The sequence below is a fragment of the Pseudorasbora parva genome, chromosome 5, assembly GCF_024679245.1.
Source record: "Pseudorasbora parva isolate DD20220531a chromosome 5, ASM2467924v1, whole genome shotgun sequence".
Taxonomy (NCBI): Eukaryota; Metazoa; Chordata; class Actinopteri; order Cypriniformes; family Gobionidae; genus Pseudorasbora; species Pseudorasbora parva.
In genome coordinates this window covers 3,153,358-3,176,237 of record NC_090176.1, presented here as the reverse complement: position 1 = coordinate 3,176,237, position 22,880 = coordinate 3,153,358, and the positions used below count along the sequence as shown (strand labels likewise).

At 38.8% G+C, this 22,880-nt stretch overlaps 1 protein-coding gene across 1 annotated transcript in view; it reads left to right on the top strand.

Moving 5' to 3' along the window:
- Positions 1-21,702, top strand: part of LOC137074957 (bactericidal permeability-increasing protein-like) — a 34,809-nt gene extending 13,107 nt beyond the window's left edge. The window contains exons 6-16 of the mRNA XM_067443064.1: positions 3,529-3,592; positions 3,718-3,778; positions 4,095-4,186; positions 6,350-6,526; positions 6,682-6,741; positions 6,972-7,139; positions 8,589-8,653; positions 21,029-21,071; positions 21,163-21,226; positions 21,350-21,426; positions 21,551-21,702. Of these exons, the coding sequence (XP_067299165.1) occupies positions 3,529-3,592; positions 3,718-3,778; positions 4,095-4,186; positions 6,350-6,526; positions 6,682-6,741; positions 6,972-7,139; positions 8,589-8,653; positions 21,029-21,071; positions 21,163-21,226; positions 21,350-21,426; positions 21,551-21,601 (922 nt within the window). The 3' untranslated portion in view covers positions 21,602-21,702. The remainder of the gene's footprint in view (positions 1-3,528; positions 3,593-3,717; positions 3,779-4,094; positions 4,187-6,349; positions 6,527-6,681; positions 6,742-6,971; positions 7,140-8,588; positions 8,654-21,028; positions 21,072-21,162; positions 21,227-21,349; positions 21,427-21,550) is intronic.
- The last annotated feature ends 1,178 nt before the right edge of the window (positions 21,703-22,880 follow it).

Below are 22,880 nucleotides of genomic sequence, written 5' to 3'. Positions count from 1 at the left end.
ATCACGAGGCCACTCCCAAAGCCATCGCTACTGGATTACTTTGCCACCGTGGTCATTTTTTCATAAAATCATTTAGTTCAGTTAAGCTGGGCATACACTGTGTGATTTTCGTCTGATTTCGAGCCGAATTCTGACTCGTGCGACTCTTTTTTTGGGTCGAGACGATTTTCAGGCTTATCGTGCGTCACAATTTTCAGGCTTATTGTGCGTCGCGATTTTCAGGTTTATCGTGCGTCGTTTGTCGTGAGGTGTTCATGCAGTGTACAGGGGGAAACGAGAGGCGTCAAACCTCTCACGATTGGGAATCGGATGGTCAGATGAATTTCTGGCGTGACAGAAATTCTTTATTTTCTTAATATTTCTATTTTGGTCCATATTGTGAGAAAAAAATAAAAGAGAAGTAGGCCCATTTTGTGTTAAACAAGTTGTTTTTAGGTAAATCTGCTTTTACTTTTCATTGAGACGGACATTATTGCAGTGTTCTGACATTATAATCATATAATTAGACCTATAATTCCTTGTTTAATCGGGATAAATGTTTTTAAATAGTGAGGAGTAATCTATTATTTTATTATGCAGTGTGTCGATTATGCATTATGAAATTGTTGGGGGGAGGGGGGGGCAAATTAATGTAATATCAATTTAATAATAAAAGTAGCCCTACTCTAATAATAACAATAATAATAATTTTATACATAAATTCTAAATTTTCTTGATATCAATAGCTGATGCATTTGATAGGCTACCTCTCTATAATACACTGGGTCTATCGTCGCCACGGGGGTTTTATTGCGCATTTTTCACCCGTACAGTGTGAGCAGTCAAGACGCGTTCGATGGTCGGACCGCACAGTGAGAGCACATCAATCGTGAGCTTTGGCTTTACATCGCATTCGATCTACTCGTACAGTGTGAGTAGGTAACCTTGCTGAAAATGCATAGAAATCGCACAGTGTATGTCTGTTCAATATAATGTGAGTGAGCCGAGCGAGTTTCACAACTCAAGTGCAAATGAAAAGGGGTTTTATTTAAATACAAAATAAAATAAACGTTAACAAAACTGCCCCCTATGGGGGAAACAAAGCATACTACACATAAGGAAACAGGAATCATGGAAAGAACAAAGACAGGAAACAGGAGACATACCACTGATAACGAACCAGCACAGGACTGAAGACACAAGGAGATTAAAAAGGAGACAAACACGGCAGGTTATGGGGAAGAACAGGTGGGGAAAATGAACCAATAATCAGATAACAAGAGGGATGGGGTCAAGATAATAGAGGGAATGCATCAACGTCACTTCCCGCGAGAACACGCCCCCTAAGCCGGACTGAGTGGCAGAAGAGCTGCTGCGTGACTGAAGTTACTAGAGGAAACCGCGAGTAGTTTTATCAGTTTAACTAAACGGATATCAGTTAATAATCAACTAAAGGTTGGGCTCGATATAGTGGTCCTTACAACTTAGCAAAGATTCAGTGATCCATGGATAATGACATGCAGCCAGGAATCGTATTTTCCTGACATTTTTATGAGCCTGATTTCGACATGAATATTTATAACATTTTTCGAGTGAATCCTGCATGTACATGAGGACAGGTCAGTGTATTGAAGCTTGTATGTGGCCTCTTGTCAAGAATGGAAAACAAAAGTTTTATTCAAATTCTAAATATATTATACACCTATTAGTAAAAAAAAAAAGTTATATTTTCTAGACAACGCGTTCCCTTTATATTCACTAAAAGCTGTCACTTATTCAATAAATGCAATCTCACAAAGTTCCGCAGTGACGTTGGTATACAATGAATCTCTTATTTTTACAATGTCTGCACTTACAGAGGATTGACGCATATTAACTGAGCTCAGCACATGGACAAACACTCGAGCGGTGAGAGGATTCCAGGTTCAAAACCTGTGATTGGCCAATTCCGTTATAGAAATCAACAAACATGTCTGTGATTGGCTAAATTACTCACCAAGCGAAAACACGTTGGAAATGTAATCATTTGACGAGTGCAAAAAAAGATCACACTGTATCATTTGCTAGCTCCTTTTCACTAATAAGAGGCTATTATTACGAATTCTTACAGAGGATTATGAGGATTACAGATCCTAGACAAGCAGTTATGTGCAGTTTTTCCCTCTTAAAGCAAAAGCAGCAGCAGGTTGGCTGTGGTTTGAGTGAGAAAATTGCATGCTATTATCTAGTCCATCTCAAGCTTGGAACCGCGATGTCCATTGGGTGGGTGGATGAGCCTCCCCCTACCCCCCCTCTGGCGCCGGGCCTGGTTTTGTGTGTTTTCGCTGCATTCAAGCTGTTAAAGGGTTACTTCAGCGATTAGCATATGGCTTTGTATCAGTAGAAACCCTGGAGTATATTCAAATGATTGTGCTTTTCCCCCTCATATCCCCCTGAGACGAGAGATTTGTTCATTTTATTTTTGGAAAAATTCCTCCTATAACGCAAATTGACGATATTTGCATTATAGGAGGAATGTTTGGCCAAAGGCTAAAGACTACAGCCAGCAGAGGGAGCAATTTACGCATGTTTTGAACCCGCGCATGGGGGATGGAGATCACACTCACAGCTCAGCTCAGCTACAGGCACTCATTTAAATGGAGATATGGTGAGCAATGTAAGTCTCTCATCACGAGAGCTCATCAGCTCATTTATCTCACTCCTGCAGTTAGTGCTCAGTGCTGTGATACTCGCGTGGTGACTTACTCATTATATTGAACACACACGTTCAGTTTTTAATTGTAGTGTCTTCTCTAACTCAGTCACAGTAATCCAGTAGCGGTGGCTTTGGGAATGGGCTCACAGGGCAGCGAAGCATTCTGGGAATTGTAGTCTTTCATCCCCATGAGACAAAAATAATTTTTTTGTCTTTTCTCAGTCTAGAAGGCACCAAATTCAAAAATAATTTCACAGTTCTACTAGATTGATGACCCAGTTTAAATACAGATTCATCTTCCCAGCACTGAAGTACCCCCTTTAACCAATGCTGCCTCTCAGTCTTTTTGCCACTTAATGGGGCGTAATCACAGTAGCTCCAGCTGACGGAGACGTCACGTGCATTCCCTCTATAGACAGGAGATCACATGACAGAAAATGAAAGGCTTGTTTGAGATCCATCTGCGCTTCACAGACCGATCGGTGTATGACATTAACTACGGCGAGAGAGATTCAGAAGCATAAGGAGTCGTTTGCTCTACAGTTGTTCTTGTGGTACTTTGATTTCATATGCTGATCAATCTGCGCAGTGCCAATGGATCTTAAACAAACCTTACAAAAACACCTCATGTGCTAGACAAGACAGACATGTGACAAGACTGAGATGTGAAGATACACGCAGCAATAGTGAATATCTCTTACAGCTAACGCTAATGGAGATGCTAATGACAGTCACAGTGATATATTTTTAAATGTTTTGGCCCCTTTAAAATGAAATGAATGTATTAAAAGAACACTGTAAGGCTCACTGGGCCTATCAACTTCAAGAAGTATAATTTATGTGTTTTGCTGCAGCTTTATTTTCCAGCCATTTGTAAAGCGTTTCAAAGGAAAAATATCAAGCATGATACGTGAGAAGGTTTGTCATTTATTCAAAACAAATGATTTTATTATCAAAAACTATTATCTGCTGCTTGTTATCATTATGTCTTGTGTTGCCATTATTATTAGTAGTAGTATTAATTTTTATTCCTTCTTTTTAAGATTTGCCCAGCAATTCAACAAGCAATCAGTGAATTGGAGAGAAATCTACAGGAAATGCCTGGTACTGGCACATAAACGATATATAATAGATCACAAGAACTTTTTTTTAGGACCAATGATATTTCTTGCACTGTGGTTTTATTTTAATTATGAAAATTAAGATAAATGTGATTAATTGTTATTAAAAATATTATTTGATGTTTGCATTTTAGAGAGACTCACCCTACTGTGGGTTACTTTGGCTGTATTATTTAGCCATTGCTACTAAATGACACTGATGTTGACGTGATTGTACAAAATCCTTAGAAAACAACAACACTTTACATTCCACTTTATTAGATGACTACGGTAATCATGCTCAAATGATTTCTTTCTAGTGAACATACCTGTGGATAAGTATATATATCTCAGTGTCCCGCTCACTTCCTCCCCGGCTGTGACAGGCCAGAGCTTTGAATTAGATATTAAGGTAAGGATTTTTAATTCAGCGTGTACATAATTTTTTTAAGCCAGGCATATACAGTGTGATATCATCAATGTTTCTGATAAATACCAACTCTCACTGTATGAGTAAATCGCATTTGATGTAAATCCAAAGTTCAAGATCTATACGGTCTGATCTTCGAGCTGCGATTCGACATATAGCGATTTCATTTCCCCAGGGTTTAATCTCTGGGTTTGCGCAGGTGCATTGAGGGGAAAACATTGAGTTTACGAAGCTCTGTGTGAAAAACGATGCAAGATAAAGCTGAGATTCGGCCTGACTGAAACAAAAGAGTTTTAAAGCTTAAATTTATAAAATTGATACATTTATACATTTGCAGGCCAGGTAATAAAAAAATCAATCAATCACAGGTCGATGAGCGATATATCATTGTGTTTGTTTGATAACGATGTTTTGCGAGCCCTATCAGAATTACCGTATTTCCTCAAATAAAATCCTGTAGTCAAATAAACGCCAGGCCTCTGATAGTCGCCGGGAGCGTGGTCAACACAAACAAATAAAGGCCAGGGGAAAATTAGTGGATAATCTCCTAAATACAGTTAATTTAATGCGAAACCATCCTGATGCCACACGCCCCGATGCGAGTCATGCCAGTGCCTCACACACTAATCCTGGTCTCTTCTATAGTTAACCTTAAAACTTTACAGGGATTGCTTTGTAAATTAAATTGAGAATATAACGGATGCATGTGCCATTTTAAATAGGCTACTGTAGTCTATGTAGACATCTGTGAAAATACTGTGTCAGGCAGGCTACAAATATCGATCTTCACAATGCGTGCGCCTCAATCTGCTGCGTCAGCAGTCAGGGCACTGACCAGGGAGTCAGCCCATGTCCTGATTACTGAACTAGGGAGCTGATTAAGACGCACCTAATATTAGCCTCTCGTCTCTTTTATGTCTTCTTAAGGGTGTCGCACCCAAGCCTCGAAGCTCAGCTCCGCGCAGTGCCGTGTCTCAAGCCTTGTTTATACTTTCACCTGTCTCCGCTGCGTGAGCCTCCGCTGACTGCGTGCACTCCTCCCCAAACGGACGAGGCGTTTATACTCGCCGCGCTCGCCGTTGTGCTATTCATTGAAACGACAGAGGGCGATTCGGAGTAATTTTTCTATAAACCAACGCATTGAGAAGAAGTGGGCTAACGTGCACAGGTGATGATATTTATTTTAGTACATTTCACCAAAAACCACACTACAAAAGAATCGTGTAAAACTCAGTAAACCTTGTAAAGTAAACCTTGGCTTGATATTATTACTTGTGACATGAGAACAAAATATGCACTAAATTAACGATCTTTTAAATATTTCCTAATTTCACTAAACTTTAGTGTCGTGATTTATTTATTTATTTGCTTAAACCTGGATCTTTATTTAAAATGGCTTATTTCTGCTTTTGTAGGCTCATTCAGTAAATATAAGCACCTAATGTGCAAACTGGGGGCCGGTGTGATGAGACGTCATGCTCGGTTAGATTCGCTGAGAACTCGTTCATCTTCGGATGCGGAGCTGCGCGCGGAGTTACAAAAAATGCGTATTATTTTGTTGTATGGTGACATTTTTGCAAATGTTTCTTGAAAAATCAATGATATTTGTCCACTGGAACGGTCACTTTAAATTGAAAACGGTTTACATAAAGCAATTACATTTCAAACAGATGGAATTAGAAATACAAGCCTGCCCCTAATAAAAGCCTGCTTCAAATAAAAGCCGGTTCCCATCGGCAGTTCAGGTAAATTAAGGCCCCGGTCTTTATTTGAGGAATTACAGTATTTCAAGTGTGAAAAACCTTACATTTTAGTGATTGAGAGAATCATTCTGGTTGCCGCTTTCAAAACAATCCCTCCCTCATGTAAACTGACAGCGGAACTGAAGCTCATTAAATATGCAAATCTTATCCAATCCTAGCTGTGGGCGTTTACTTCCAAGTCTCCAGTGACACGCCCATCAAAACCCAGCGTTCAGGAGAGAGCCTCAAAACCAGTGTAGAAAATAGCCTATTACTTATTAGTTATGATGTTTTTGAATGTAAAAACCATGCAAACATCATAAGCCAGTTCATGACACCTTTAATAGATTTGTAATAGTTACTGTATCCTGTCAATGATGTGTGGATGTTGTTCCTGTGACAGGGTGAGTTTTACAGCCGCAGTTCTCCGTCTGAACCGCCTTTCTCTGCGAGCGTTTTTGAAGTGCAGTCCACAGATAACTACATGCTTTCAGTGGCTGCCTCTGAGTTCTTCATAAATTCAGCAGCTTATGCATTCCTCAGCTCCGGGGCTCTCCAAATCAACATCCGAGAAGACATGGTGAGGAAATAACAATGAACATATCCAATGAAACTATACAGCGGCTGTGTGGGAACAGCTCTGTATCTTACTCTTATTATAGACTTAATGAATCCTGGCCTCTTGAAGCTATTAAGTTACTTTTTCAGTCATCTGATTTAATGTGTCAATCATAGATACCAAAGAGTTCTCCAATCCATCTGAACACCAGCCAGTTTGGTGCCTTCATTCCACAGGTTAGTGTATGCACAGGTCGTGACTTTATAAGGGAAAAAAAATATTAATTTATAAAATATTTTGTTTAGTGGCAAAATTAAATGTAACTAGATTAATTACATATTGCATAACTAGATAATATGACTATGTTGATATTTAGTGATGTAACACCAGTCATCTTGTGTCTGTTCCATGTAGTTTCCAAGTACAATCAAGTGGTTTTCCAGATGAATAATGAGTTTCTTTACAGCTACGCACATTATATCCGGACATGGAGATGCAGGTGCTGTTATACGCCAGTGAGACGCCTCTAGTCTCCTTCAGTTCAGGAGTGATAGACGTTCATGTACTGGCTGCAGCTAAGTTCTCTGCTGTTAAACCCGATGGTACGCTGCTGCCTCTCTTCACACTGAATGTGGTGAGTTTTGTGTTTGGATACACAAATTATGCACAACAAAATTAAAAAAAAAAAAGTAAGAGGAACTCTCACACTTTCACAGTAAATGGTAATATCAAAATTGTACAAAACATGTTGCCAAAACCTTCTTTAAAGGTCCACTAAAATCAAAAATGAAGTTTTTCTAGCTTTTAATATGACTGTGTTGGCCTTAAAGTTATGAATAAGCTGGTACATTCCAAAACTATGACAAAATTAGCATTTAGGAGATATGAGCATTCAAAGCATACAGTCTCTCACTTCCGTTAAAACGAATCTCAGATTTTGGTGATATCATCGCAGACTTCACTTTCTCGTCAAATCTTCTGTCCAATCAAAATGCTCTCGAGAATCTAAAGCCCGCCCCCTTACACTGCTGAAACCGGTCAGTTGTTCACACATTTACTAATTTCTACATGGTGAAAGGCACATAGCACACTATATATGTGATAGGTAACGATTCAGTGTAAATATGCTTTCATTTGAGGCGATTAAAGTCGGTTTTCACGTCAGTTTCACGCACCGCAGCAGCGCACACACCCCAACGGCTCTGGTCTAAATTTAGACTACAGACACGAGAGCGCAGCGCGGATCATATGAGCGAGTCGGCACAGACAACAAACATATCGACCCATTTGAATTCTGCACAGAATGCTGCATTTTAAAGCGATATGGAGGAGATTATGATGATAAACAGTGTTAGAGGAAACTGGCTTCACCAAACAGAGAAGGTCCGCTCTTGCGCTCTAGTCAAACTGTATATTAAAGCTACACTCTGTGATATTTTCCCCAATCTAGTGGCGAAAAGGTATATGACCATCCAGTGAATAATAGTTTCAGTTCCTCTCAATTCTGATTTCGTTTTAACTCCTACGGTGGCCGATTTAGTCCAAGATTAACATGGCAATCCCCCTCTTCACATTCAACACGGTGCCATCGAGTGTTACAACGCGAAAGGCGAAGCTTGAAGTTATGGGTATGTCCCTCTTTGGCTACTGTACTTTCAAGATGGAGGGCCAACATGGCGACCGGCATTCGAACCCCTCACCCGTATGTATTTTCAATGGCATATTATAAGCTTACGAGAATACTTTATTACTTGAAAGAGGTAAATATACATTAATGAGCACATCTTTTTGAAAGAGCTAAGTGTTTTTAATTAAGAATAAACTAAAAAAGTTACACAGTGTAGCTTTAACAAAACCCTATTGGCTGTTTCAAAAAAGGGGAGGAGCTGCTAACAGCTGAAGTCGTTTCAGGGGAAATTACATCAACACAATTGAATAATGCGGCGCGTTTCAAAGCACTTAAGTGGGCCTTTAAGCTGTAATGCAGAAACAGGAAACGGTGATATAATACCATGTGTTCACCAAATTTATCAATATGTCAAACATCAATTCAGCTTTTAATTGACTCTCACTCCACCTGCAGGACGCCAGCTTCAATGGAAGTGCTCGAATTGAGAAAAACCTGACTGGAGCTTTCGGAATGAAGAAGTGAGTTTCACTGATATTTGTTCAGATGAAGTTGCAGTCAAATAAGCTCCATTTTTTGGTTGAGTATTCATTGGAGGTCAAGCATTGCTTTTTTCTTTTCCTTTTATTAATTTCTCTGAGGTCCATTTTGCAAAACTACTCATATTTTAGAAATAATTGCCCATTATCTATCCTATTTTTGGCCCTGATTTAATAACTCAGTTTAAGGCAAGGCAAGTTTATTTGTATAGCACATTTCATACCCAATGGCAATTCAAAGTGCTTTACATAGAAATTAATTAAAACAGTGGTAACAAATGCATGAGAAAAAAAAGAATACCATATGGACGAATAAAGAATTAAAAACAAGCATAGTTAAAACAGTCGTAAAGATATAGTAATTAAAAAAAAAAAAAAAAAAAAAAAAAGATAAAATAAAATAAAATGGTCAGATCCACCATAATGGTCTGATATAAAAATAAACATTCTTCAGTTTACAGCCTACATACATGTACCATCTTAATTAGAACACCTCTCATTCATTTCTTTCTCAAACACGTTCATAACATCCATTTTAATCACTATTCCCTGATTTTTACTCAGAAACCTTCTTGTTAAACCCATTCTCACTCATCATACCCTCCACAGATTTACACATACTCAAACCTTATTGTCAAACTTACTATTTCCATCAAACCCAGTTTTCACTCATCATATTTAACTCAAATGAACATATAAAATAAACAATAACCAAAGATAAGAACAAAGGTAAACTAAAACAATTATAAAAAAGAATAAAGAGATAAGATAGGGTGCAATCAGTCGGACATACAGTGCTCAGTGCTCATTCAGTAAATGCTCAGCTGAACAGATGTGTTTTGAGTCTGGATTTGAATGTGGCTACTGTTGGAGAACATCTGATCTGTTCAGGAAGCTGGTTCAGCTGCGGCTGGCATAATAGCTAAAAGCAGACTCTCCTTGCTTTGAGTGAACTCTTGGTATTTCTAACTGACTTGATCCTGCTGATCTGAGTGATCTGTTGGGTTTGTATTTAATCAGCATATCTGCGATGTATTGAGGTCCTAGCTCGTTGAGTGATTTATAAACAAGTAATAGTACTTTAAAGTCGATCCTAAATGTAACTGGAAGCCAGAGGTGGTAAAAGTACTCAAAAGTTATACTCGAGTGAAAGTATATATACCTAAATAAAAAAATACTCCAGTAAAAGTAGAAAGTCCTCCATTCAAACATCACTTGAGTAAAAGTACAAAAGTATCAGATTTAAAACGTACTCAAGTACCGAAAGTAAAAAGTAAATATTCAAATTAACTGTAAATATCAATAATTAAGCAGATCAAATCTTTTGGGACTGATATGCAATGCTTTAATTGAACAAATGATAAGATTAGATACTGCAATTAAGAATTTGTTAGATTTGCAATTAATAAGAAACAATGAAGCACCTTAACGCAGTATAGGGGTTAAACTTAAAATAGACATGTTTCATAACATTAGCTCCATAAAACAGATGAGGAGCAAGATACTATTAACTAATTCAAAATTAATTCAAAAGCCATAACCACAATGACATATTACATAACAATTAGTTAGTCATGTGCCTCAACAAGTAAAGTCATACTATAATTTTGCCAATTGTTATGATTAATGATTCATTAAACAGACAACTGAGAGTCCGAATGCATGGCTTTGAATACATGAATTTACATTATTAGTTCATGTAATATGTTTTTAGGGAATTAATGATGTCAATAGCAATTCATAAATTACTTAATCTATTAATCATGTAGAATGTTCATTAGTTGCTGATGCAGTAATCATTAATAAATGGTTTAGTTCTTCATTAGTAATACATTAACTCATGATTATCTGTGCATTAGTTAGGCATGAATTATAATAGTGCACCTGTATTGTAAAATGTTACTGATGTTTTCAAAGTAAATTGTGTGCCGCAAAATAAAAAAGCTGGGGAAACACTGAGCTAACGTTAGTGTGGCAAACCTGACTTGTCTGCTTTTCCAAGTCTATACCCGACTGGATCATCCATGACCGACCAGACCGGTTTGGAAATCAAGTGTAATTAAAGCTGCAAGCAGCATTTAGCGGGGTTCAAGCCTTTAAGGCCTTTAAAGCACATAGGCATTGAAGACATTAAGTTTTATTTAGCAAGATTTTAAACACTGAAATAATAGATGGAAAAGTCCATTCACAGCCAATATAGGCAATTTACCATAGGAAATGCATGGTTTTTAAAGCTTTTTAACAGTTATAGCGCCACCTATAGTCCGATCTCTTTAAAACTTTGCATGCTTCATCAGCATGTCATGCCACATATACCCAACAATTTTCGTTAATTTTTGAGCTTCCCTTTTGGGTTAGCGCCAACTAGTGGCCGATTTCTTTCAAAATTCTTACAGACCTCTAGGACCATGAGTCAAACATGTCCACTGAGTTTCGTTCCGATCGACCTCCGTTAACCCCATCTAATAGGTGCTCAAAATTCATTGGCTGATGGCGGCCATGTTTTTTGAGATACACCAATGTCCTCATAGACTTATATAGTAACTTGGGCCAAGACACTGCATATCAATTTTCAGGTCAATCGGACTAGCGGTCGTGTGGTTATAGCTATTTTCATGTTTTTTTCAAATTATAGCGCCACTAAGTGGTCAATCGTCACGATTTTTTTATCGAGACCAAAGAATGAGCCCATACACACATGTACCAAGTTTGGTGAAGATATCTCATTTCATTTTTGAGTTATAGTCTTTTTAGTAAAATAGGCTCCGCCCTGAGCGTCCATTTTGATCCCCTTATCTTTCTTGAATCGAAATTTCAACTTTTTCTCAATGAATGTTGATTTAAAGACTACAGGCAACATTTTGGCACTGGTTTGGTTCCGATCGGTCAAAAAACCAGGGACTAGTTCGTAAAAGTAGGTTTTCAACAAAATTCAAAATGGCGGAAAATTTTTAATGACGGAAATGAAATCGGAGATATACGTTTTGTTTGCCAAGGTCTCAGCTTTCCAATGATATAAGACACTTGAGTGTGGACCAAACGGTTTAGGAGTTATGAGCCATTTTGCGCAATTGATTGCTATAGCGCCACCTATAGGCCAATCTGGCTCATAATTTGATAACCTTTCCTCGATTTTTGTACTACCTATTGACAAAGTTTCAAGTATCCAGCCCTTACGGTTTGGTCTGCACGATGCGTTTTTCGGCTGAATAATAATAATAATAATTAAAGCTGCAAGCAGCATTTAGCGGGGTTCAAGCGTTTAAGGCCTTTTAAGCACATAGGCATTAAAGACATTAAGTTTTATTTAGCAAGATTTTAAACACTGAAATAATAGATGGAAAAGTCCATTTACAGCCAATATAGGCAATTTACCATAAAAAATGCATGGTTTTTATAGCTTTTTAACAGTTATAGCGCCACCTATAGTCCAATCTCTTTAAAACTTTTCACGCTTCATCAGCATGTCATGCTACATATACCCAACAATTTTCGTGAATTTTTGAGCTTCCCTTTTGAGTTAGCGCCAACTAGTGGCCGATTTCTTTCAAAAATCTTACAGACCTCTAGGACCATGAGTCAAACATGCCCACCAAGTTTCATTCCGATCGGCCTCTGTTAACCTTGTCTAATAGGTGCTCAAATTTCATTGGCCGATGGCGGCCATGTTTTTTGAGATACGCCAATGTCTGCATACCAATTTTCAGGTTAATTGGACTAGCGATCGCGTGGTTATAGCCCTTTTCATGTTCTTTTTCACATTATAGCGCCACCAAGTGGCCAATCGTCGCAAAATTTTTATCGTGACCTCAAATTGAGCCGATATACATGTGTACCAAGTTTGGTGACGATATCTCATTTCCTTCTTGAGTTATAGCCTTTTTAGTAAAATAGGCTCCGCCCTGAACGTCCATTTTGAAGCCAATTAGCAAAAATGAATTGAAATTTCAACTTTTTTTCGATAACTATTGATAAACAGAGACCAGAGAACATTTTGACACTGGTTTGGTTCCGATCGGTCAAAAAACCAGGGACTAGTTTGCAAAAGTAGGTTTTTTAACATAATTGTGAATATTTAATTAATGATTTGATTGACAGCAATGGTTCTAGAGGCAAATTTGTTCAGCATGAGGAGATCTATCATATGATATGCATATTTTGTGGATGTGTGAAAAAACAAGTGATTTCAGAGCCATAAAACTCGTTAGCGCCAACTAGTGGCCGATTTCTTTCAAAATTCTTACAGACCTCTAGGACCATGAGTCAAACATGCCCATCAAGTTTCGTTCCGATCGGCCTCTGTTAATCCCATCTAATAGGTGCTCAAATTTCATTGGCCGATGTCGGCCATGTTTTTTGAGATACGCCAATGTCCTCATAGACGTACATGGGGCCTTGGACCAAGACACTGCATACCAATTTTCAGGTCAATCGGACTAGCGGTCGCGTGGTTACAGCCCCTTTCATGTTTTTTTCGCATTATAGCGCCACCAAGTGGCCAATCATCGCGATTTTTTTATCGTGACCTCAAATTGAGCCGATATACATGTGTACCAAGTTTGGTGACGATATCTGATTTCCTTCTTGAGTTATAGCCTTTTTAGTAAAATAGGCTCCGCCCTGAACGTCCATTTTGAAGCCAATTAGCATAAATTAATCGAAATTTAAACTTTTTTTTGATAACTATTGATAATCAGAGACCAGAGAACATTTTGACACTGGTTTGGTTCCGATCGGTCAAAAAACCAGGGACTAGTTTGCAAAAGTAGGTTTTCAATAAAATTCAAAATGGCGAAAAAATTTGCATACTGGAAATAAAATCTGAGATATACATTTTGTTCGCCAAGGACTCAGCTTTCCAATGATATATGACACTTGAGTGTGGACCAAACGGTTTAGGAGTTATGAGCCTTTTCTCGCAATTGATTGCTATAGCGCCACCTATGGGCCAATTGGGGTCATAGCTTCTCAGGGTCTCCCCAACATGAGTACTACCATCTGACAAAGTTTCAAATTTCCAGCTCTTACGGTTTGGTCTGCACGATGCGTTTTAGCGGAGAATAATAATAATAATAATAATAATAATAATAATAATAATAAAAATCAGTACAATTACAATAGGGTTTCAGCACTTCGTGCTTGAACCCCTAATAATAAAAATCAGTACAAATACAATAGGTGTTCAGCACTTCGTGCTTGAACCCCTAATAAATACTTAATACTTGGAGCGGGCATGGGGAAATGTATTGGAGTAAAAAGTAAACTTTGCCTTTAATATTGTAGTGGAGTAAGAGTAAAAGTAGATGCAAATAAAATATACTCAAGTAAAGTACAGATCCCCGAAAAAAATACTTAAGTAAAGTATCAAAGTATTTTTACTTGATTACTTACCACCCCTGCTGGAAGCCAGTGTAAAGACCTGAGGACTGGTGTGATATGGTCATATTTTCTGGTTCTGCTCACAATCCTGGCAGCAGCATTCTGTATGAGCTGCAGCTGTCTAATGGTCTTTTTAGGAAGGCCAGTGAGAAGGCCGTTACAATAGTCCACCCTACTGGTGATGAAAGCATGAACGAGTTTCTCTAAATCTTGCCTGGAGACAAAACATCTAATCCTTGCAATATTTTTCAGATGATAGTATGCTGATTTAGTTATTGCTTTGACATGACTACTGAAACTCAGGTCGGACTGTAAAATCACTCCAAGATTCCTGACTTGATTTTTTGTTATCAGGCCTTTAGCCTCAAGATATGCGTTCACCTTGAGAATTTCATCTTTGTTTCCAAATGTAGTGATTTCAGTTTTGTCTTTGTTTAACTGAAGATAGTTTTGACACATCCAGTTGTTAACTTCATCAATGCATTTGCACAGGGAGTCAATGGGGCTGTAGTCATTAGGTGATAGAGCTAAGTAGAGCTGGGTGTCATCAGCATAGCTGTGGTAAGCAATATTGTTCTTTTTCATTATTTGGCTCAGTGGCAGCATATACATGTTAAACAGGAATGGTGCGAGAATGGACCCTTGTGGGACTCCGCATGTCATGGACGTCCACTCAGACTTATGGTCTCCTATACTCACATAACCTCTCCCTTCTAAGTATGATCTGAACCATTTGAGGACCATTCCAGAAAGCCCAACCCAGTTTTCCAGCCTGTCTAGAAGTATGTTGTGGTCAACAGTATCAAATGCGGCACTGAGATCCAGTTGTACCAGAATTGATGTTTTGCCTGTATCAGTGTTTAAGCGAATATCATTTATAATCTTTATGAGCGCTGTCTCTGTACTGTGATGTGGACGGAAACCAGATTGAAAATTGTCAAAGTATCCATTTGAGCGTAAGAATTTGTTCAACTGATTGAAAACAACTTTTTCAATGATTTTGCCTATGAAGGGGAGATTTGAGATTGGTCTGTAGTTGCTCAGTATGGAGTTATCCAGATTTCTCTTTTTCAGAAGAGGCTTAACTATTGCAGTTTTAAGGGCGGTTGGAAAAGTCCCATAGAGAAGTGAGGAGTTTACCACTTCTAGGAGATCTGCTTCTAAACAGTTAAACACACTTTTGAAGAAAGAAGTGGGGAGTGTGTCTAGGGCACAGGTTGATGTTTTAAGATGCTGTACTGTGTCTTCTAAAATTTTGCAGTCAATAGCGTCGAAATCTGACATGGTAATTTTCCGAGGGTTTGGTATGATCTGACTGACCCCAGAGCAACTAGAGGATGTGCTGATCGCCTTTCTGATATTATTGATTTTCTCGGAGAAGAAGGAAGCAAACTCACTGCACTTACTGTCTGAGAGCATTTCACTAGGAGTCTGACTCGGGGGGTTTGTTAGTCTCTCGACAGTAGCAAAAAGAGTGCGCGTGTTGTTTATGTTTCTGTTTATAATATTTGAGAAGAAGGTCTGTCTAGCTTTGCCTAGTTCAACATTGAAAGCATGAAGGGTGTCTTTATAGATGTTATAATGGACTACAAGTTTTGTCTTTCGCCACATGCGTTCAGATTTTCTGCATTGTCTTTTCATTATTTGAACTGCTGTTGAGTTTCTCCAAGGTGCTTTTTGTTTGGTACTCTTTTTCCTGACTTTTAGAGGAGCAATATCATCAATTACACTCTTAACTTTTGAGTTAAAGGAGTCAAGGAGAAAATCAACAGAGTCTGCAGATATGCTTGGTGTTAGAGATAAAGCCTTCATAAACAGCACATTAGTGTTCTCATTTAAGCATCTCTTTTTGACAGAGACAGATCTAGCTTCAATGGCAGGAGAGATTGATATATCAAAGAAAATACAGAAATGATCAGACAGTGCCACATCCTTAATAACAATTGATGAAATGTTTAGACCCTTACTGATAAGTAAATCTAGAGTGTGTCCACGATTGTGTGTGGGTCCATTTACATGCTGTGTCAAATCAAAAGTGTTAAGAACAGTCATAAGCTCTTTTGTTGTACTGGATTCAATATTGTCTATGTGAATGTTAAAATCCCCAGCAATAGCAAAACAGTCAAACTCTGAGGAAATTATTGATAACAGTTCTGTAAAGTCCTCAGTGAAGCCTGCAGAGTATTTCGGAGGCCTATAAATAATGATAAGCAGGATGCGTGGAGAACCTTTTAACACAATACCCAGATATTCTAGAGACAAATAGTCACCAAATGATACTTGCTTACATTGATAGAAATCTTTAAAAAGAGCAGCAACACCCCCACCTCTCCTAACAGATCTGCAAACACTCATAAAAGTAAAGTTAGGAGGGGCTGCTTCATTGAGGACTGTTGCACTACAGTTTTCTTCTAGCCACGTTTCATTTAGAAGCAGAAAATCTAGGTTGTTTGTAGTTATTAAGTCATTGATAAGTTCACATTGTCTTAAGTGAACGGATGTTTAAAAGCGCTAACTTAACAGTAATAATTTTTTTCTCCACATTAATCCTATTTTGGCAGGTAACAGGCAGCAGATTATATTGGTTTATTACCAGGTTATCAGGTTACCTGACAAGGCCTTAGACTTTCTTTCACGTAACAGAACAGAGATAGAGAAAGAGGCAGGCACACTGGGTTCCCACTTGTTTTGTAAACATTTGATAAAGGAACTGTTATCATAGCGGGGACCCAAAACACATCACTGAGAGCTGGAATCAGTTGTTTTTGGTTCACCTACAACAGATGGAGGCGGGTGTGGGCCCTGACGTTGTGACCAACTAATTAACTCTAAACTGTCTTGAACTCTTAAGAGCTGTCTTGTATAAGACTTCGATGTAAATGCACACTGCACTTTACATATGAAGTAAGTATTACACAATGGACCCTTTACACAGACTGTGATGACGCATTTCCACAGTTATCAATATCGCCGTTACATATACAGGTCCTTCTAAAAAAATTAGCATATTGTGATAAAGTTCATTATTTTCCATAATGTAATGATAAAAAAACTTTCATAGATTCATTGCACACCAACTGAAATATTTCAGGTCTTTTATTGTTTTAATACTGATGATTTTGGCGCACAGCTCATGAAAACCCAAAATTCCTATCTCAAAAAATTAGCATATTTCATCCGACCAATAAAAGAAAGTGTTTTTAATACAAAAAAAGTCAACCTTCAAATAATTATGTTCAGTTATGCACTCAATACTTGGTCAGGAATCCTTTTGCTGAAATGACTGCTTCAATGCGGCGTGGCATGGAGGCGATCAGCCTGTGGCACTGCTGAGGTGTTCTGGAGGCCCAGGATGCTTCCATAGCGGCCTTAAGCTCATCCAGAGTGTTGGGTCTTGCGTCTCTCAACTTTCTCTTCACAATATCCCACAGATTCTCTATGGGGTTCAGGTCAGGAGAGTTGGCAGGCCAATTGAGCAAAGTAATACCATGGTCAGTAAACCATTTACCAGTGGTTTTGGCACTGTGAGCAGGTGCCAGGTCGTGCTGAAAAACCAAATCTTCATCTCCATAAAGGTTTTTAGCAGATGGAAGCATGAAGTGCTCCAAAATCTCCTGATAGCGAGTTGCATTGACCCTGCCCTTGATCAAACACAGCGGACCAACACCAGCAGCTGACATGGCACCCCAGACCATCACTGACTGTGGGTACTTGACACTGGACTTCAGGCATTTTGGCATTTCCTTCTCCCCAGTCTTCCTCCAGACTCTGGCACCTTGATTTCCGAATTACATGCAAAATTTGCTTTCATCCAAAAAAAGTACTTTGGACCACTGAGCAACAGTCCAGTGCTGCTTCTCTGTAGCCCATTTCCTGCTCACGCCTGTGCACGGTGGCTCTGGATGTTTCTACTCCAGACTCAGTCCACTGCTTCCACAGGTCCCCCAAGGTCTGGAATCGGTCCTTCTCCACAATCTTCCTCAGGGTCCGCTCACCTCTTCTCGTTGTGCAGCGTTTTTTGCCACACTTTTTCCTTCCCACAGACTTCCCACTGAGGTGCCTTGGTACAGCACTCTGGGAACAGCCTATTCGTTCAGAAATGTATTTCTGTGTCTTCCCCTCTCGCAGGTGTTTAGAGTTAATTAGTTGATTCAGATGATTAGGTTAAAGGGGGTACTTCAGCGCTGGGAAGATGAATCTGTATTTAAACTGGGTCATCAATGTGGTAGAAAGGTGAAATTATTTTTGAATTTAGTGCTTTCTAGACTGAGAAAAGACAGAAAATGTATTTTTGTCTCATGGGGATGAAAGACTACAATTCCCAGAATGCTTCGCTGCCCTGTGAGGCCATTACCAAAGCCACCAACTTGATTACTGTGACTGAGTTAGAGAAGACACTACAATTAAAAACTGAACGTGTGTGTTCAATATAATGAGTGAGTCTCCGCGCGAGTATCACAGCACTGAGCACTAACTGCAGGAGTGAAAAAAATGAGCTGATGAGCTCTCGTGATGAGAGCTGAGGTAATCGCGACTACACGCGCGGCATACATTCACAACGCGAGTTCAGTCTGGCGCGTTTCAGTTCATGCCTTTGCAAGCTTAACTTTCATAGAAATTAATTTGAGAAGTTAAGGACTTACATTGCTTACCATAGCTCCGTTTAAATGAGTGCCTGTAGCTGAGCTGAGCTGTGAGTGTGATCTCCATCCCCCATGCGCGGGTTCAAAACATGCGGAAATGGCTCCCTCTGCTGGCTGTAGTCTTTAGCCTCTGGCCAAACATTCATCCTATGATGCAAATATCGTCAATTTGCATCCTAGGAGGAATTTTTCCAGAAATAAAATGCATAAATCTCTTGTCTCAGGGGGATATGAGGGGGGAAAGCAAAATCATTTGAATATACTCCAGGGTTTCTACTGATACAAAGCCATATGCTAATCGCTGAAGTAACCCTTTAACAGCTCGTTTAGAGAACCTTTTCATGATATGCTAATTTTTTGAAATAGGAATTTTGGGTTTTCATGAGCTGTATGCCAAAATCATCAGAATTAAAACAATAAAAGACCTGAAATATTTCAGTTGGTGTGCAATGAATCTAAAATATATGAACGTTTAATTTTTATCATTACATTATGGAAAATAATGAACTTTATCACAATATGCAAATTTTTTGAGAAGTACCTGTATTTCTCTTACACACATTTCACATCATTCTCTCTTCTGACTGCTGTAATCAATCTCTCAATAATTTGCCCTTTTTGAATTTTTGAATCATGGATTGTTTTGGTCTGCTATTAGGGAAAATGTGAATGTGAAAAGGGTCCGTTTAAAAATTTAGGAAGATGAATGATGAGATGTTCAAAGCTAAGAACGATGCAGTATATTTAATAGTAAATCAAATCATGATTATTATTATTACAGCTGCCATGATAAAATAATCTGTGTTGAACAGCAGTCTTTATCTCTGTTACATAATAAAGAGGAGAAAGTACAAAACGAGTCGATGAGCTTGGGCAGCTCGCCTATAGTTAAAGCTACACTGTGTGATATTTTCCCCCATCTAGTGGTGTATAGGTATATGACATCCAGTGAATAATAGTTTCTGCTCCTCTCAATTTCGATTTCGTTTCAACTCCTACGGTGGCCGATTTAGTCATGGCTTCCAGTTCAACCTCTTCGGTGAGTGTTGCTTCAGCTCAAGTGATGAGGTAATTTTTGAAAACTATTATAATTTGCAGTTATTTAATTTACCAAATGATCTATGATCAAATTGATCTATGTAAAATGAATAATAGTTTTACGTTTTCGTTATTTTTAACCAGTCCATTGCTAACATCAGCTATCAGGTTATTTTATCAGTGCTATCGTTATTGTGTATATTGTACGACATCACTAGCGTAAGGCAAACAAATTATAATGCAATTAAAATATTAATCTCATGTTATCCGTCATAGAACACGGATTTATGTTATAAGGTAAACAATACTTTTTCATCATTGACGCGAGGAAAACTATCCTAGACGTCGTTCTAGTGTTATGCACAGCACACCATGATATAATTAGCCAAGCAACAATAAAACTTCCAATATACACAAATAGGCTGAATTAATATTACCTGTCGAGAAGAAAGCAGGAAACGTCGGCGTTCTTTTTAAAATCGTTGCTCCTCATGAGCTCTTTCCATCTTGGAAAGGCCATTCCAATATTTACTTTTGTCTTGTTGATTTGCCTGTTGCGTTGCCGTCTTAATTCTCTTTTCCGCTTTCCTGGCGACTCTGATACATATCCCGCAATGTTACTAGTAGGTCCCCGACCCGGGTCGAATTCGGTAATCAATTCCGGGACTTGGTTGCTTTCACACAGAAGGCGACCCGGCAATGCTCCGGGAATATTGCGGGTCCGACGTGCAGTGTGAAAGGGGCTTAAGAGTGATCCTCCATCATCATATAGCAGCCTCAAGCAATCCTCCTCTTCACATTCGACACGGTGCCATCGAGTGTAAAAACGCGAAAAGCGAAGCTTGAATTTACGGGTATGTCCCTCTTTGGCAAATGTACTTTCAAGATGGAGGAGCAACATGGCGACCGCCATCCGAACCCTCAACACTTATGTATTTTCAATGGTATATTATAAAATTACGAGAATGCATTATTACTTGAAAGAAGTAAATATACATTAATGAGCACATATATTTTTGAAAGAACTAAGTGATTTTAGCTAAGAATAAACTAAAAAAGTTACACAGTGTAGCTTTAAAGCTCATTGGATTCATTGGACTCTGTGAGCTCAATTAAATGAACTGTTTTTTAGTACAATGACCTCTTATATGTCAAAAGATAAAGAAAGAAAAATATGTATTTATGCATGAATCATATTAAGCACAAGCTGTATATATGAATATATAAATATATGTGCAAAAAAAGTGTAAGTTTTCTGAACCTCTACATGGTCTTTTGCCCTGAATGCTGCATGAAGTTTAACACTGACTGTCGGATCATCTGAGATTGGGGATTTCAAGGTGAGACAGACAGTGACAATTCATGAAATATTCACTTTGGTAGATCATCTTTATAAGATATTTTATCTCTGTGTAATCTTTCAATGTACAGACTGACTCACTCAAGACAATGTTAGTGGTGGCAGTGAATGTGTCTGTACTTCCTAAACTAAACGGTAAAAATATTTTGAATATATTCCATTTATTATATTTTGTCCATTATTTAAAGTATTCATAAATTCAAACTGTTTTTACAAAGTCTGCTGATAGAGAACACCTCCTTCTACTTTGTATTTTAGCGGCGCTGAAGATTGGCTTTCTCTTACCCGCACTGCCGGGCTTTAGTTTGATCAATTCGCAATTGCTTGTCAAAAATGTGAGTACTATTAAAGAATATTAGTATTATGTTATGTATGGGGTTTGGATTTTGTTTCATATTGCAAAAATGTGAGAGAAACACAGTGAAACAGTCTGAATTTGTTTGTGATTTTTTTTTTCAGGGCTTTGTGGCCATTTTTACAGATGTCAAGGACACTCTGATGGGCCTCTAAGATCCATCAACATGAACTGAGCAAAATAACAATAGATTACTGTCGTAACCCCGGTTCCACCAATGGGAAGAACATCCATACCTGACCTCTGCAGAAGCATCCAATTGCACCAAGTCTGACAAGACAGGCAGGAGCGCAGCCAATGCCCAGTAAGGCCTACCTCTTAGCTACCGGCATATATAGCCTGCATGCACTGCTGTACATCAGTTGAAATTTGCTTCTCATGCGGCAAGCGGGGCAAAGCTGGTGGATCTCTCCACTCGATGTTTCAGAGAACCGGGGTTACAACAGTAACCTATTGTTCTCTTTCATCATCTCGTGTTCGAGATCCACCTATGGTAAAGATTTGGACAGTTCCCCGATTGCCCAACACACTCACAGTGAGGTCCTGTTAGCCAAAACAAAACGGTCACCCCAAGGGTTTCCTCTGGCCGGAGGGGAAGCTCCCAGCACTTTCCCGTCATAAATACCCCGCTCCAGGACTATGGTTTGAACCACAGCTGTGGGGGGCGGCCTTTATTGGAAGTTATTGATTAAATAAAATTTACATATATTCATTTATTAAAGAATCATTATATGTGTTTGAATTCACACGGGACACCTAAAGTGAGGGCCAGGTGTAAGGAAACCAGAACAGATGAGGGTTATTTGTTTGCTGTTCTTCCTACTTTTACCATGTGTAAACATTGGGGGTATAAGAGATCGTGGCAGGCGTGGGCGGCTCCGAGAGCAGAAACTGGCAGAATAGAAACAGTCACGCCTGACGGAGGCTGATCTGAAGATATTTCCTCCTGCAGACAACAAGTGAGCTGCGCAAATTCGACCGAGCTGTGTCAGTGTAGAGATCGCGAGAAGCAAGTGTCAACTGATGTACAGGAGCGCATGCCGGCTATATATGCCCGTAGCTAAGAGGTGGGGCCTTATTGGGCATTGGCTGCGCGCTCCTGCCTGTCTTGTCAGACTTGGTGCGATTGGATGCTTCTGCAGAGGTCAGGTACAGATCCCCTTTCCATAGGTGAATCTTGAACACGAAATGATGAAAGAGAACTAATAATATAATCATTATATAATCATTATACAATTATATAATCACTTGATATGTTCATATGTACAAGTTGACCAAATTTGACCGTGATTTTTTCCACATATCTTATGTACAAGAATTTTTGCCTCTCATCCACACACAAAAATACTCTACAGCACGACATCCCCCTCCAAGAGGAGACTAGCATGATCTCTTTCAGCTATGAGCTAGTGTTTGTATGAAAGTCAATTAAAA